At 42.9% G+C, this 12,180-nt stretch overlaps 2 protein-coding genes across 4 annotated transcripts in view; one reads left to right on the top strand and one right to left on the bottom strand.

The window, feature by feature from the left end:
• The first annotated feature begins 606 nt into the window (after positions 1 to 606).
• On the top strand, positions 607 to 3,453 carry LOC101650775 (prolyl-tRNA synthetase associated domain-containing protein 1). 3 transcript variants are annotated; one of them, XR_006680437.1, is made up of 3 exons: positions 1,113 to 1,569; positions 2,144 to 2,241; positions 2,943 to 3,029. XR_006680437.1 is itself a non-coding variant. In XM_004710214.2 (2 exons), the coding sequence occupies exons 1-2, from the start codon at positions 607 to 609 to the stop codon at positions 3,372 to 3,374; spliced, it is 516 nt and encodes a 171-aa protein (XP_004710271.1). In that variant the 3' UTR covers positions 3,375 to 3,453. The 3 variants fall into 3 exon arrangements, 2 of the variants coding, with proteins under 2 accessions (XP_004710271.1, XP_045150035.1); XM_004710214.2 differs by lacking the exons at positions 1,113 to 1,569; positions 2,144 to 2,241 and adding an exon at positions 607 to 690 and having other exon boundaries at positions 2,943 to 3,453; XM_045294100.1 differs by lacking the exon at positions 1,113 to 1,569 and having other exon boundaries at positions 1,576 to 2,241; positions 2,943 to 3,453.
• A 1,636-nt stretch (positions 3,454 to 5,089) lies between these two features.
• Positions 5,090 to 12,180, bottom strand: part of CCDC88A (coiled-coil domain containing 88A) — a 111,561-nt gene continuing 104,470 nt past the window's right edge. The window contains exons 31-32 of the mRNA XM_045294099.1: positions 8,710 to 8,810; positions 5,090 to 8,182 (exon numbers count right to left, since the gene is read on the bottom strand). Coding sequence (XP_045150034.1) covers positions 8,746 to 8,810 — 65 coding nt within the window. The 3' untranslated portion in view covers positions 5,090 to 8,182; positions 8,710 to 8,745. The remainder of the gene's footprint in view (positions 8,183 to 8,709; positions 8,811 to 12,180) is intronic.

Genomic DNA, 12,180 nt, shown 5'->3' with positions numbered 1-12,180 from the left:
CACCCACGGGGGCGGTTCTTCTACCTATAGGGTCCTATAGGGGCGGAGTCCACTTGATGGCAGCTGGCGTGGGTTGGGTTTAGAGGTTTAGGTTGCTTGCCAGGCAGTTGGAGATTAACCACCACAAAAAATGAACTTTCAAAATGGTTAAAAATGTGGAATTGCGATCCACCAAGTTGAAGTCTTAGGAGAATGGGGATCCCGAAGTCACGGTGTGGGTGCGCTCCCTGACACCCCAAGGCGGCAGCTCTGCTCTCAGCGAGGCCGGCGTAGTTTCCTGGGGTCTCCAGGGCTGTGACCTTGACGCCTCCCCTTTGTCCTGCAGAGGGGAAGGCGGGCTCCAACCGTCCACGCCGGGCGCTTAACCACCGCTGTGAGTCCCCCAGGGCTCTCACCGGGTAGGTTTACCGGGGAGGCAGGGGTGGGGCGGGACGCAGGGCCCTCCCGGAGGTCCTGGGAAGGTAATGAGCATGCGCGCCCGCCAGGCCCCGGCGCTCCAGGCAACGCTCGCTTTCGGAGGACGCCGCCCAGGCACTTCCGCCCACGACGGCCGGAAGTCGCGCCCCCGCCCCCGGGGACGTCAGCGCCTGCTACGACGGCTGCAGCATGGCGGGCGCCGGCTTGCGGGCGGAGCTGGAGCGGCGGCTCGGCGCCCTGGACATCCACACGGAGGTGGTGGAGCACCCGGAGGTGAGCGCCCCGCAGTGCGGCCCCGAGAGGCCGGCCGGACCGTGTCCCCAGGGGCAGCGCGCCGTGCAGTCGGCTCTAGGGCACTCCCTGGGTTCCGGAGCACGGAGGGCCACCCAACAGGGACAGTTCAGGACTGAACGCACCGAGCGGTAGCTCACGTGGAGAACCAGTGCAACACGTGGCGGCGAAGAGCCTGGTGTGGGACGTGGGCCAGGCTGAGCGGCGACAGTGTCCGCCGCCGCACGTCCTCTGAAGCGGATCCGACGCGGGCACGGAGGTTCGGGAGTTTGGCATTTTGCCTTCCTGGTCCGTTTGATCTCAACTCTTATTTTTGCATCATGGACAAGAAATAAGAACCCCCCCAGAAGAGGTTACAGAAATGTACATGTCTTATTAGTTTCATACGTTTTAACCTGGTGAGTGCAGGGGGTGTGCGTTCGTAGCTAGCTACTCCGTGGAACGGTTCCCCCAAGGCTAGCGATAATCGCTATAGGTGAGCTTTCTGTGCCATTTCCTGTAGGCCAACATTTTAAAGTAGACGTTATTATTTTCAAGGAACTGTTATTTTGCCCAAGGCCGTACAGCTGTTGTGTATGTAGGTTGCGAGTTTACCATTTTGTGAGGAGTCTTAAGCTCCGCGTTGTGCCCCCATCTCTCCACAGTTCTCAGAAATAGGCAGATGTGCACGTGGCTGAGTTCTTCCAAAGGGTCTCTGCATCTTGTTTCATTTGCTACAGGTGGTCACCTAAATGAGGATTACAATCTCTCAGGGCTTCCCTAGGAAGAGCTTGCAGTGTTAAACGTGACTTGCACCATGACCATTATGCAGAAGACTGACCACTGTGCACCTCCCACACCTCCCCCCAGCCCCCATGCAGGGTAAGCACACCTCTGGTTTGCTTGGAACCCACACTGCCCCTTCCCCAGGTGCGGCGCCAGCATCAAAACCCTGTGGCAGGCCACCCCACGGGACGTCATCTAATGCAATCTCTTTCCTTGGACGCGACGGAGGATCCCAGCACGGGCTCTGAAAGCGGCCCTTGTGGTGGAGGTGACCAACAGAAGGCTCCGGCTGAGCCCCAGGTGTTTTTGTTCAGCCCACACAGGGTTACCCGTTGTTTTTAAATGAAAACGGTTTTCGTGTTTTAAACTGAAATTTTGGGTTAACCACTGACAACAGAAATCATTTGGATACGGTTTTCAAAAAAAATCAAAACCCGAAAATCTGGCAACACCAGAGGCACAGGTAGGGCTGCTCCTTGCAACGGCCTCCTGGATTTTTTGTGGGTTTCATCTCATTTCATGTAGGACCCGTATGGCCCCTGCGGTTCTGGGGACAAAACTTATGTCGTGCGTTCAGGCAGTTTGAAATGGTTTCCTTTGGCTGAATTAGCATGTGACTTCGAATACGCTATATATTTTAATACTCTTGGTCAATTCTGTTACCCTACAGGAAAGATGCTCCCGTATGTAGAGGGTCTCCAGAGCTGAATGGCATCAGTACTTTTATTCAACACACAGATGTTTACCTAGGAGCACATCAGAACTATGGTAATTTCAGTATAAAATGGTTGTCAGCTCGTTGACTTTGATGCCATCTATCTGTGGTGGACAGAGATTTGCTGGCTCACTCTCCGATCTGATAGGCTCCATGGGATTTTTTAAGGAACTCGAAAAATGACCTTTATTTTAGAGAGCTAAGTGCCCTACAGGATTTGACTTTAATCAAAACCATATTTTAATACCTGTGATTATTGCTTAACTATTCTATTACAAGGGATTGTAACTTGGGCTAGATCTCGAGTCAGCTTGCAAAATCGACATCTTTTCTCTCCCCCATTTTACACACATAGCAACATACCTGAGTTTTGAGTCTCCCAAAGGCACTCAGACTGTTTGCTGTTTGTTCTGCTTAAAGGAAGTGTTCTGGGTTCGAGCGGAGGGATTCTTGTTCTCCGCTTCCTCATCGCCGTGATTACGTCATTTGTAAAGTAGAAGCTGTCACCTGGTCTGGGTGATACGTATGCATAGGAATCGGGTGCTGCTGTCAACTCAAAGGACCTTCCCACCCCCACAGAAAAAAAAGAAGAAAATGGAAGAGCTTGCCTAAGGGGAGCCCACTGGGCTCTTGACGGAGGCATTAAAAACAGGAAGAGCTCCTCTCCCCTGCGGCTCTCCGCAGGAAGCGAAATCCGTGTGCTCGAGCTGTCTTTAGTAACTACACTTCTCATGGTGTGCTGTTTGACTTACAGGTGTTCACAGTCGAAGAAATGATGCCTCACATCCAACATTTGAAAGGAGCACACAGTAAGAACTTATTTCTCAAAGACAAAAAGAAAAAAGGCTACTGGCTGGTGACAGTTCTTCATGACAGACAAGTTAATTTAAATGATCTTGCGAAGGAGTTAGGTGTTGGGAGTGGAAATCTGAGGTTTGCTGATGAAGCGGCCATGCTGGAGAAACTGAAAGTTGGCCAAGGCTGTGCCACTCCACTGGCGCTCTTCTGCGATAGTGGAGAGGTGAAATTTGTTCTGGACTCTGCCTTTCTGGAAGGTGGACACAAAAAGGTGTTCTTTCATCCCATGACTAACTCTGCGACCATGGGACTGAGCCCCGAAGACCTCCTCACGTTCGTGAAGGAAACAGGACATGACCCCATAGTAATAGATTTTGATAAAAACTAATGTTCAAAAACACCCCTGATGCTCATGTTCAGACTGGTTTCTAATTTACATCAAGCATTAAAAGCGGAGAGAACATTGAGTACCTTTGGTGACTATCACATAGGGGAGTAGTTCATGTTCAAGGAATTGTGTTCAGAAAGATGATGCATGGAGGCAGTTGTAGTGTTCAGCACACCCCGTCTTCCTCCAAAGTGATTCGCAGTGGCAGTGGGTGATGCCACCCTGGGGGGGGGCCAAGGCAGCTGCAAAACTTGCAAGATAGACTCCATCCTGGATTCTGGGCTAGAGTACAAACTTTTTTGTTGTTTGGGGGCAGGGCAGGGCACAGGTAAATTTTCTAGAAAAGCGCCAGTATGTGAAATCAGTTGGAAGGAATTCCTTAAATTTATACTATTTCTAATTATTAGCTGCTTTGTATCTCTCTGGGGTGTTTCTTATACTTGAAAAATTATAAAACCGTGTATAAAATCATATACGTGGTAATTTTAACTTTAGGTGAAAAACCAAAGGGAATATAAAGGCCAAACTCACTGACATCGTCAATTCAGATTCACAGGGACCCAACATGGTTTCAGAGGCTATGCATCTTTAGAGGAGCCCCTTTAAGAGGAATATAGTAATAAGGGCATATTCATTGTTAAGTCGTCGTTTGGGAGGTGGGGGCTAAAGAGTCGTTTTACTTTTTATAAAACTTAAACGACAAGCTTTCCATAGTGAGTGTGTTTTTAAAACTTCAGTGAAAAGCTAGTAAGCTCCTGTTGGACAACAAACCTTAAAAATAAGATTAAAAATTGTGCTTGACACAAAGGATGGATGTATGGATTGTGGTAAGAGCTGTACAAGCCCCCAATAAAATGATTTTTTTAAAGATTAAAAATGGTTGTAGTTATTAAACTATAACATTTTACAAGTAAGCAACAGAATATACAGTATACCATTAAAAATAATTTTAGTCTCAGTACAGTTTAGAAATGTTAATCTACTGTACAAGTTTTACTTATCAATTTTTACTTATCCTCCCCTATCCAATATGCCAAGAATAGAGAGTCAGGAAGATGGAGGGTTCTATAAGAACCACTTAAACAACCAGGCAATGTAGAGAATCTTGAAAGCACAGTTTGTGCTTGATCACTCAAAAAAATAATTCCCACCTGGTAGAAATGTGTTAGTTAACAAAGCAAAAGTAAAAACAACAGGTTATTCCATTTTACAGATCAGAAAAAACTTTCCCCATAATTGATAACCTTATTTGCAGATTCCATATTAGTTTATATCTACTCAGTATTGTCTCTAAGGGGAAAGAAAAGCATTTCTTAAGCAGCTGTGTTTAAAGTGAAGGCACTGGTTAACAGAAGGCTGGAATCGTATCTGGTTTAGCTGTGCTTCCTAGGAAGACTAAGTGGCCCCCAACACAGGTCAGTAGCCAACTCTATAGTCATGCTGTCTGCCAACGTGAGAATGTCAGGTTAGTGTGTGCAGGAAGTGCTACGGAGGCAGGCGGCTTCTAGGATGGACAGCATCGAAGACTTCCTTCTCTTTCCGCTCAGCCCTCCAGACCTCAGCCGAGAGTGAGGAGGACAAGATTATCCTAAAAGGATTGTGCAAAGTAATGAGTGGTGTCTGGAAATAGCTTTTCCGGGTCAAAGGAGGAAAAAATAACAAAGAATACATTCTGCTAAAATTGTTCTAATTTTAAAATGATTACTAACAACGTGTTATTAAAAAATCCACCGTTTTATTTCTTTTCATATCAGTTTGATAACTGAAGGTTAAATCAAATGATCTTTCGTAGGTGAAACAAAGTTAAGAACTAAACTGGAAACTCAAGTGTCTTGAACAAAGGCAAACCAAGCGAACAGAAGGGGGGTCATCTTTGCTCCGGGGGCGTTTCTGTGGCTCTGGGGTGTCAAGTCATCAACAGAACACGTCCAACTCCAGATGTCTCATCTGCATTCGTTTTTAAAAGAAATGTTACAGCTTCTTTATTTTTTGATTTGGTATTTAATAACAGGTGTAAGTACAATGACAAAAATTGAAAAAGAGAGAACTCAGAAAATAAAAAGGCAATTTAAAATCAGATCTTGTTAAAGGGTGTTTCAAGTGCAACTTTATCCATAAGCATTCCTTTTAAGGCATTTCCACTGCCCAATTATCTCAAGTACATTGAGGTTTTTATTATAAATGGGCTCCTTTCGTATTAGTCAAGACTTAAGAGGGAAAAAAAATACATCCTGGGACTAAGCTGAAAAGAACAGCACAAACACAAACTACCACTTTTCTCCAAAGCAAAGTGAAATACAAGTCATTTAGCGTACATTATCACTCTCTGTTGCAATCCCAGATTTGGTACAACTCATCTTTCTCACTTCTGAGTGACCGTGAAGACAGTGCGGCTGTGACAACTTCGTTGGTGAGGGCGACCGTTCAGTACTTGCACAGTGATTGTAAACGGGCTCTTCACCAGGCCTGGCAGGACAGGTGCCACACACCTGTTCCGTCCATTCTTTGGTAACCACTACTTCAAACTTGCCTTCGCCGGCTGGTTTTGTCCATTTGCTTGGCCAAAGAAGTTTATTCCAAAAGAGTGGCTTTCTACAAAGTTTGCTTCAAAAAGGAATTACTTTAAGAAAATATCCATGTGGTTATTATTTAGCCCCTTCTTGGACTGGTGTGAAGAAGCAGTGATATCGAGAATATTCTTTTTGTGATCTCAAAAGTATTCCTTGGTTGACTGTCTCCTCGTCCTTTTCCGGTTCCGTCTTTCACAGGCTGCCCTACGCACGTTCTACTTGAGGATAAAAGATGCTTCTAAAGTCAGTAGGTTCCCTACGTTAGTGTTCTGGAGAGGTCAGGCTAGGGTACCCCTTTTACCTACTCATCAAATTCCAAAGCTCACTAATTGTCCTGGGATGTGTCCTAGTTGTGCAAATTAGATGCTAGTTAATATATAAATCTAGCTTACCTACTTACTGTAATTAGGTAAAACATTTGTTTCATTTCTATTCCCCCCAAAAATACTTTTTTTTTTTTAAACATGCAAGCTTGCAAGCTCTCTAGACCGGCATGATGCCCACTACCAATTTGCTATTGTATCCAGGGAGTTAGGATAAAGAGAGATGTTCAAGGTCTAGAGAATAGGTCTTAAATATGTCTTTTGTGAAATATTTGTATTTTAGTAAAACTCCTTTGTATTTACATTTACATAGCACCTTCCATCCAAGAGTTTCAAAGTGATTTAACTTTATAGCATCATATGGTGGTGAAAGCTAAGTAAAGGTGGCATCAAGTCAACCCAAGCTCGCTCTCTGCCTCTCCTGAAGTTTCTGGTCATCTAGACTCGCTGCTTCGCTCATTTTAATGGAGGGTTTTCCCGAAAGTAGACCATGAACACCACACTGCTATTACTGGTTTATCGGGGAGTGGGGTGGGGAGGGACACTCACACATACCTGTCTCATGGCTACTGGATAATCATGAAACAGTTCCTAAATGACAACACATGGGATTTTGAGTGTTTCAAAAAGCTTTAGAGCTGGCAATGAGAGCCTAAGAAGTGCACTGTTAAAAATAAAAGTTAGTCTCACTGCAGACCTTTAAGATTACGCTGAGATTTATGTTAAATAATGAATTTGCATTAATAAGTATCAATGCATTTTTGATTTAATTAAGAAAATAAAATTGTGATATAAAATTGGACCTACTAAAAAATTCATGTTTCCCTGGGTTAACAAAAGCTACTTTGTTGTGCTTCTTCCAAATGTTTAAGGTAACAAATATTACAAATATTTCAAAAGTACCAATAGTTATCAACTTTAATGTGATATTATAAAGAAAACAAAAAATTTTTCTCAATAAATGACAACCTTAATAATAAATGAGTTCCTGGCAAAATGCAGAGCATAGTAAATTATTTACACTATTTTCCTGCTATAAGAAAACTTCTTAAGCAACAGTCAGCTCTCAAGTTAAAAAATATCAAACACACATAGTATTCAATACCCAAAAAGGGAAATGAGTTAGGGTCATTGAGTTAGAGTTTGTTTCTGTTTCCCCACCTTGGGAATGCTGTTTGCTGGAAATCACCTTATTTAAAAAGCTCCAGAAAAACACTCTGATTCTGTTGAATCCATGTGTGAATGCTTAATGTTGCTTAGTGAGGAATATGAAAAGCAGATTAGTATCACTGTAAATTTCTCTTAACTCCTATCTCAGTAAGGGTTTCTCAGCTTTACCTTACCAACTGAATTTCTTTTGGAGTGCATCAAAATAATTGGCTTTTTAAATCGCACCAACACATGCAATCTGCTAACCAAATAAGGTTCTGACATGCCAAAACAATTTTCTCTTGTCTCTTGCTATATAGGTACATTCCACAAAATACTACAGCATTTAATTTAGATTTACACAACTAAATAACAATGGCTAGATTTGGGCCAATATTAGCATTAGTGTTCAGCAAACATGGATAAATTCATAAACAGACGATGAAAGAAAGAAGCAGGCTGTTCATGGGGTACTTGTTGAAACCATAAAACACTAGGTCCTTAGCCGAAGGACGTCCTGTAGTCAGCAGATCGTAACAGTACGTGTGCAGACACCATGTCTGGAACCTCCACCGTTTGGCAGTGGATTCCAGTAGGCTCCTTGATTCAAGGAAGGAGAAGCAAGGTTTGTATTCTTTCCTGCTCTATTCATGAAGGGTTGTTAAAAGTCTTTTTAAATATTTTAAAAAATGATTCCTACAGTTGGCTGTCTTGTGACTTCAGAAATAAAGGCTTCCCACTGAGAAACTGAAGGACACTTTTCTCTCTGTATGTAGTTGGAAGGCAGAAAGAAGAGAAAAATATAAGAAAAGCTTGAAGATGAGAGAGATAAAACACAGAGCAGACACTAAGAACAGCATGCACCAGGTGCTTCTAAGGAAACGAGGAAGTGACAGGGAATGAGATACATTTGCTCTTGGCGTGGCTCTCTGCACAAGGCTCGCTCGGCTCCCTCTCATCGATTGTTAAGAAAACTGTCCCAAAGTACTATTTCTACCCCCCAAAATGACTTTGAACTAAAAAAAAAGAATCCCTAAAACATTATTCACTAATAAATGGAGTTTTAATTGAGAAGAGAAAAATAATTCTCTAAGGTTTGGTGCCTGCACAGGCAAGCAAAACCTTGGCAACCAACTATAATCTCGCTTCACCACAAAGTAGAACAGGAAGTCAGTGAGGTAAGCAAGCAGTATTTACATCTGTTAATGCAATGTGCACTTGGTTCTCATTCTTAATTCGGTTAGTTTGTATAAATGAGACTAAGCTCATTTACATTTTAAGCCGGAAACTCACCACTTGGCCCCCACTTCATTGTAGTGAGCAACAGAATTAGGAGCTTTGTTGCTCCCTAGACCTGCTTTTTGAAATTCTGCTTTCTTGTACTGTGTCCACATCTGCAGGAGAAAAGCATTTCATGTTACTTAATCAAAGGCTACTATACAATTCATGAAGATAAGAAACTAATGAGCTGTCACTGAATAATAAAGTCACTGCCTGGGAAATTGATGACTCAAATAGCTATCGCATTTCTTAGAGGGGTATTTGTATTTTCACAGCTATAAATCATATACTTACAAAAGGCTGATCTTTTGAAAACAACCCTATTTGTTATATTCCGCCCCCACCTCCACGGGGCAGATTTACAATGTTTTCTTACTAAATCAGTGGTTCTCAACCTTCCTAATGCCATGACCCTTTAATACTGTTTTTCATGTGGTGACCCCCAACCATAAAATTACTTTTGTTGCTACTTCATAACTGTAATTTTGCTACTGTTATGAATCGGGTGACCCCTGTGAGAGCGTCGTTCAACCCCCAAAAGAGTCGTGAGCCACAGGTTGAGAACCGCTGCACTAAATGGTCATATAAAGTCTTAAGATAAAATATTGCATGAGCAGTAGGAGCATCCACAATGAAATATTATTCACTGATAAAACGGGCTGGGAGTATTTGATAGGCGGTCAATGTACTTCATTGCAGGGACTACAGCTAACACTGCCTGAGGGGACTCCGTGCCAGCCAGCAAAGCCTCACAGATGTCACGGTGTAACGGCCAGGAAGACAAAGGCTCTCCAGTATATCGTGTGTGTAATTGGAGGACTAGGTCTTCAACTTTTATTTTTAATTAAATCCTTTGTGACATCTTCAGTGCAGCTGCTTCATGGAATCACAATGGTTCCGTTTTGGGGTATAAGGGTTCCTTTACGGTCGGTGCTATGGAGACGTGGTTCTGTGTGCCCCAAGGGTTCCCCGCACAGTCCCACAGCTAAGACTCGCTCTGTAACAGAGGGCGGTTTGGGGGAAGTCAGTGTTTATTCTCAGAGCGCCCTCCAGACCCACGACCTGGTCTGTTGGTACTGCAGACACAGTGTCTACAGTCTTCTGGAAACACTGCATGTATAATAACCACAGCTACTTGAGCAGGAAACATTTATTTCCTTTATGTAAATTTCATTTTGTAAAAGAATCACATGGCACATGACGTAATAATAGTGGGTGATTTTTTGATGCACTGTGAAAGAATCAACTTAATGTTTTTAAGTGTTATGAAAACATTGGGGGAGGGGGAGAAAAAATTACAGAGTTACAGTGAAACTTTGACTCAATATAGGGAAAACCCCAGAACGACCACCGCAAAATTACTGCATTAGTATCTCCCACGGCTGAGGTGCGCTCACCTAGGCTCATATGACCAGCTCATGAGACAAGGGCAGAGTTCAATGAAAGCACTTGAACAGTGAGGACTGTGTGCAAACTGACAATGTTGACTGATGTACGTGCACAGAAAATGTATTAGCCAGAGCTGAAAACGGGGAAAAATGTCGGACTGTGCTCATTTGATACCCTGCCCCTGAAACGTGTTCAGCAAGTGCTGCGAGGCGGAAGGAAGCCTGGTCACCAGATGGGGACCATGTCTCCAAAGGCTCTTGCAGAGGCACATGAAGAAGGTTGACTGAATCTACAATGGACACAGATTTAATTAGGCAAGAGGAAGTTCATTAAGCAGAAGCCAAGATTCTCCATAGATTTTATGGTTTGGAGTCTCACTCATAATCAACAATCGATATGAAAATAATCTCTCCCTCTCATTTAGGGAGTCCTATTTCAAAACAGCTGAGTAGCTAGCTCAGTGATATTTAGAAATGGAGCCAAGAGGCACTCCTCGGGACTAAACAAAGCAGGGGGCAGGCAGGAGTTTTTGGAAGCATTCTGGGAGTTCAGCTGACCCTGTTGCCAAGATGCTATGGTCACAAAAGGAGAATTTTAAAGTTTATGACAACTGGAGGCCCAAGCTAAATGCTTTCTGCATCTAATGGTTACATTTTACTTGCGTGAGTTGTAATTTCACATTTCAGCACAATGTTCTGATTTTTACAGATTCTATTTAAGGACACAGATAATTTAGCGATAAACCAATAAGAGAAGCAACAGCCCTCACAAGAACTATTATTTTTATAATATTTTTGAACTAAAGTTCTGAAGCCTAAAAGACTAGGCCCTTTTTGTAAAATGGCTATCCTTTTTCAACAGAAGTAAAAATACAAATTTCCAACACACTGAATATGATTTGCTTTATTTTTTTTAACTCTATGTAAAAAAAGTAAAAGTACTGTGTTAACTGATTCTCGTAAAAAGAGTCATTTTGAAGGAATGATAGTACTTGAGTTCTTGTGTTTATCACATGGAAGAAAAGTGGAGAGGAGAAACAATTAATACAAATGCTCCTCGTTACTCTATAAATTACATTTAAACTTGGGTTTGTTTGCATTTAAGAAAACACTATGCTTAGAGTACTGACAATCTTCAATCCCAACAATGCTTCATAAATACAGGTTAAGTAATGTGCTACACGGAGCATTAACTGAATTATTCTCCCTGTCAAGACAAATGTGAAACACAATGACATCCCTGTACAAAACACACCGTATTTGCTCTGCTCATGTGCAAGATGAACTACATGTTCAGGGAAGATAGAAGAACAAGAGTGAGGGGAAGAGAGAAAAAGGGAGGGAGAGGGAGAGAGGGAGAGAAGATGATGAGGGATGGCGGGGAGGGGAGAGAGGGGGAACATTCGTTTTTTTGAAAGCAACGGATCAAATATGATCTGTAAGTTCATGCAACGGTTCTAACATGCTTCTGGACATCAAAGCTAACCACCTCTTATCTGGCAACAAAACAACAACACCAAAAAGCTAAAGAGGAACATACATTGTTAAGGCTTTTAACAGCATGCAGAAAACAATCAATGCGATGACTCCATGCAGGTTTGGCATGGTTACAAATTCACAATTACATACATACATGCCGTCATGTACAGCGGAACGCCATGCCACGATTTCCACATACAGACACAAACCCAGCCAACAACACTTCTCTGAGCAGCCCTTCAAATGAGATTAGTGAAGCACAGTGCATATCAAACAACAGTCAGTATTACCCTGGGTGGTTTTATCATACACAACCATATTCATACCAAACAGTTTGATTATCCTCTGAAACCAACAATGCAGCTTCCGTGTCACCAGGATGAAGGCATGCAGGAATGCTAAGGGCATCACTAGCTAGAGAAACCTGGGGGGTACTGTTACTAGGGTCCTGATGCTCAGGAAACGGCTTGTTGTCTTTCTGTGCCGTTGTATTCATAGAGGCAAAAGCTTGATCAGTTACTTTCGTGCTTGGTCTCGGGGGGAATCCACTTATATTACTCACTAATTCTGTATTCAGGGATAAAAATGGCTGAGATGTGTGAGTTACAGTAAATGA

The sequence above is a fragment of the Echinops telfairi genome, unplaced genomic scaffold (genome assembly GCF_000313985.2).
Source record: "Echinops telfairi isolate 266 unplaced genomic scaffold, ASM31398v2 ScPeMD7_2573;HRSCAF=3158, whole genome shotgun sequence".
Taxonomy (NCBI): domain Eukaryota; kingdom Metazoa; phylum Chordata; class Mammalia; order Afrosoricida; family Tenrecidae; genus Echinops; species Echinops telfairi.
This window is presented reverse-complemented; position numbering and strand designations above follow the sequence as displayed.

Coding starts and splice junctions, on each gene's coding strand:
- LOC101650775 (XM_004710214.2), top strand. CDS start 607: ATGGCGGGCGCCGGCTTGCGGGCGGAGCTGGAGCGGCGGCTCGGCGCC. Junction 691..2,942: donor AGGTGGTGGAGCACCCGGAG/GTGAGCGCCCCG, acceptor TTTGACTTACAG/GTGTTCACAGTCGAAGAAAT.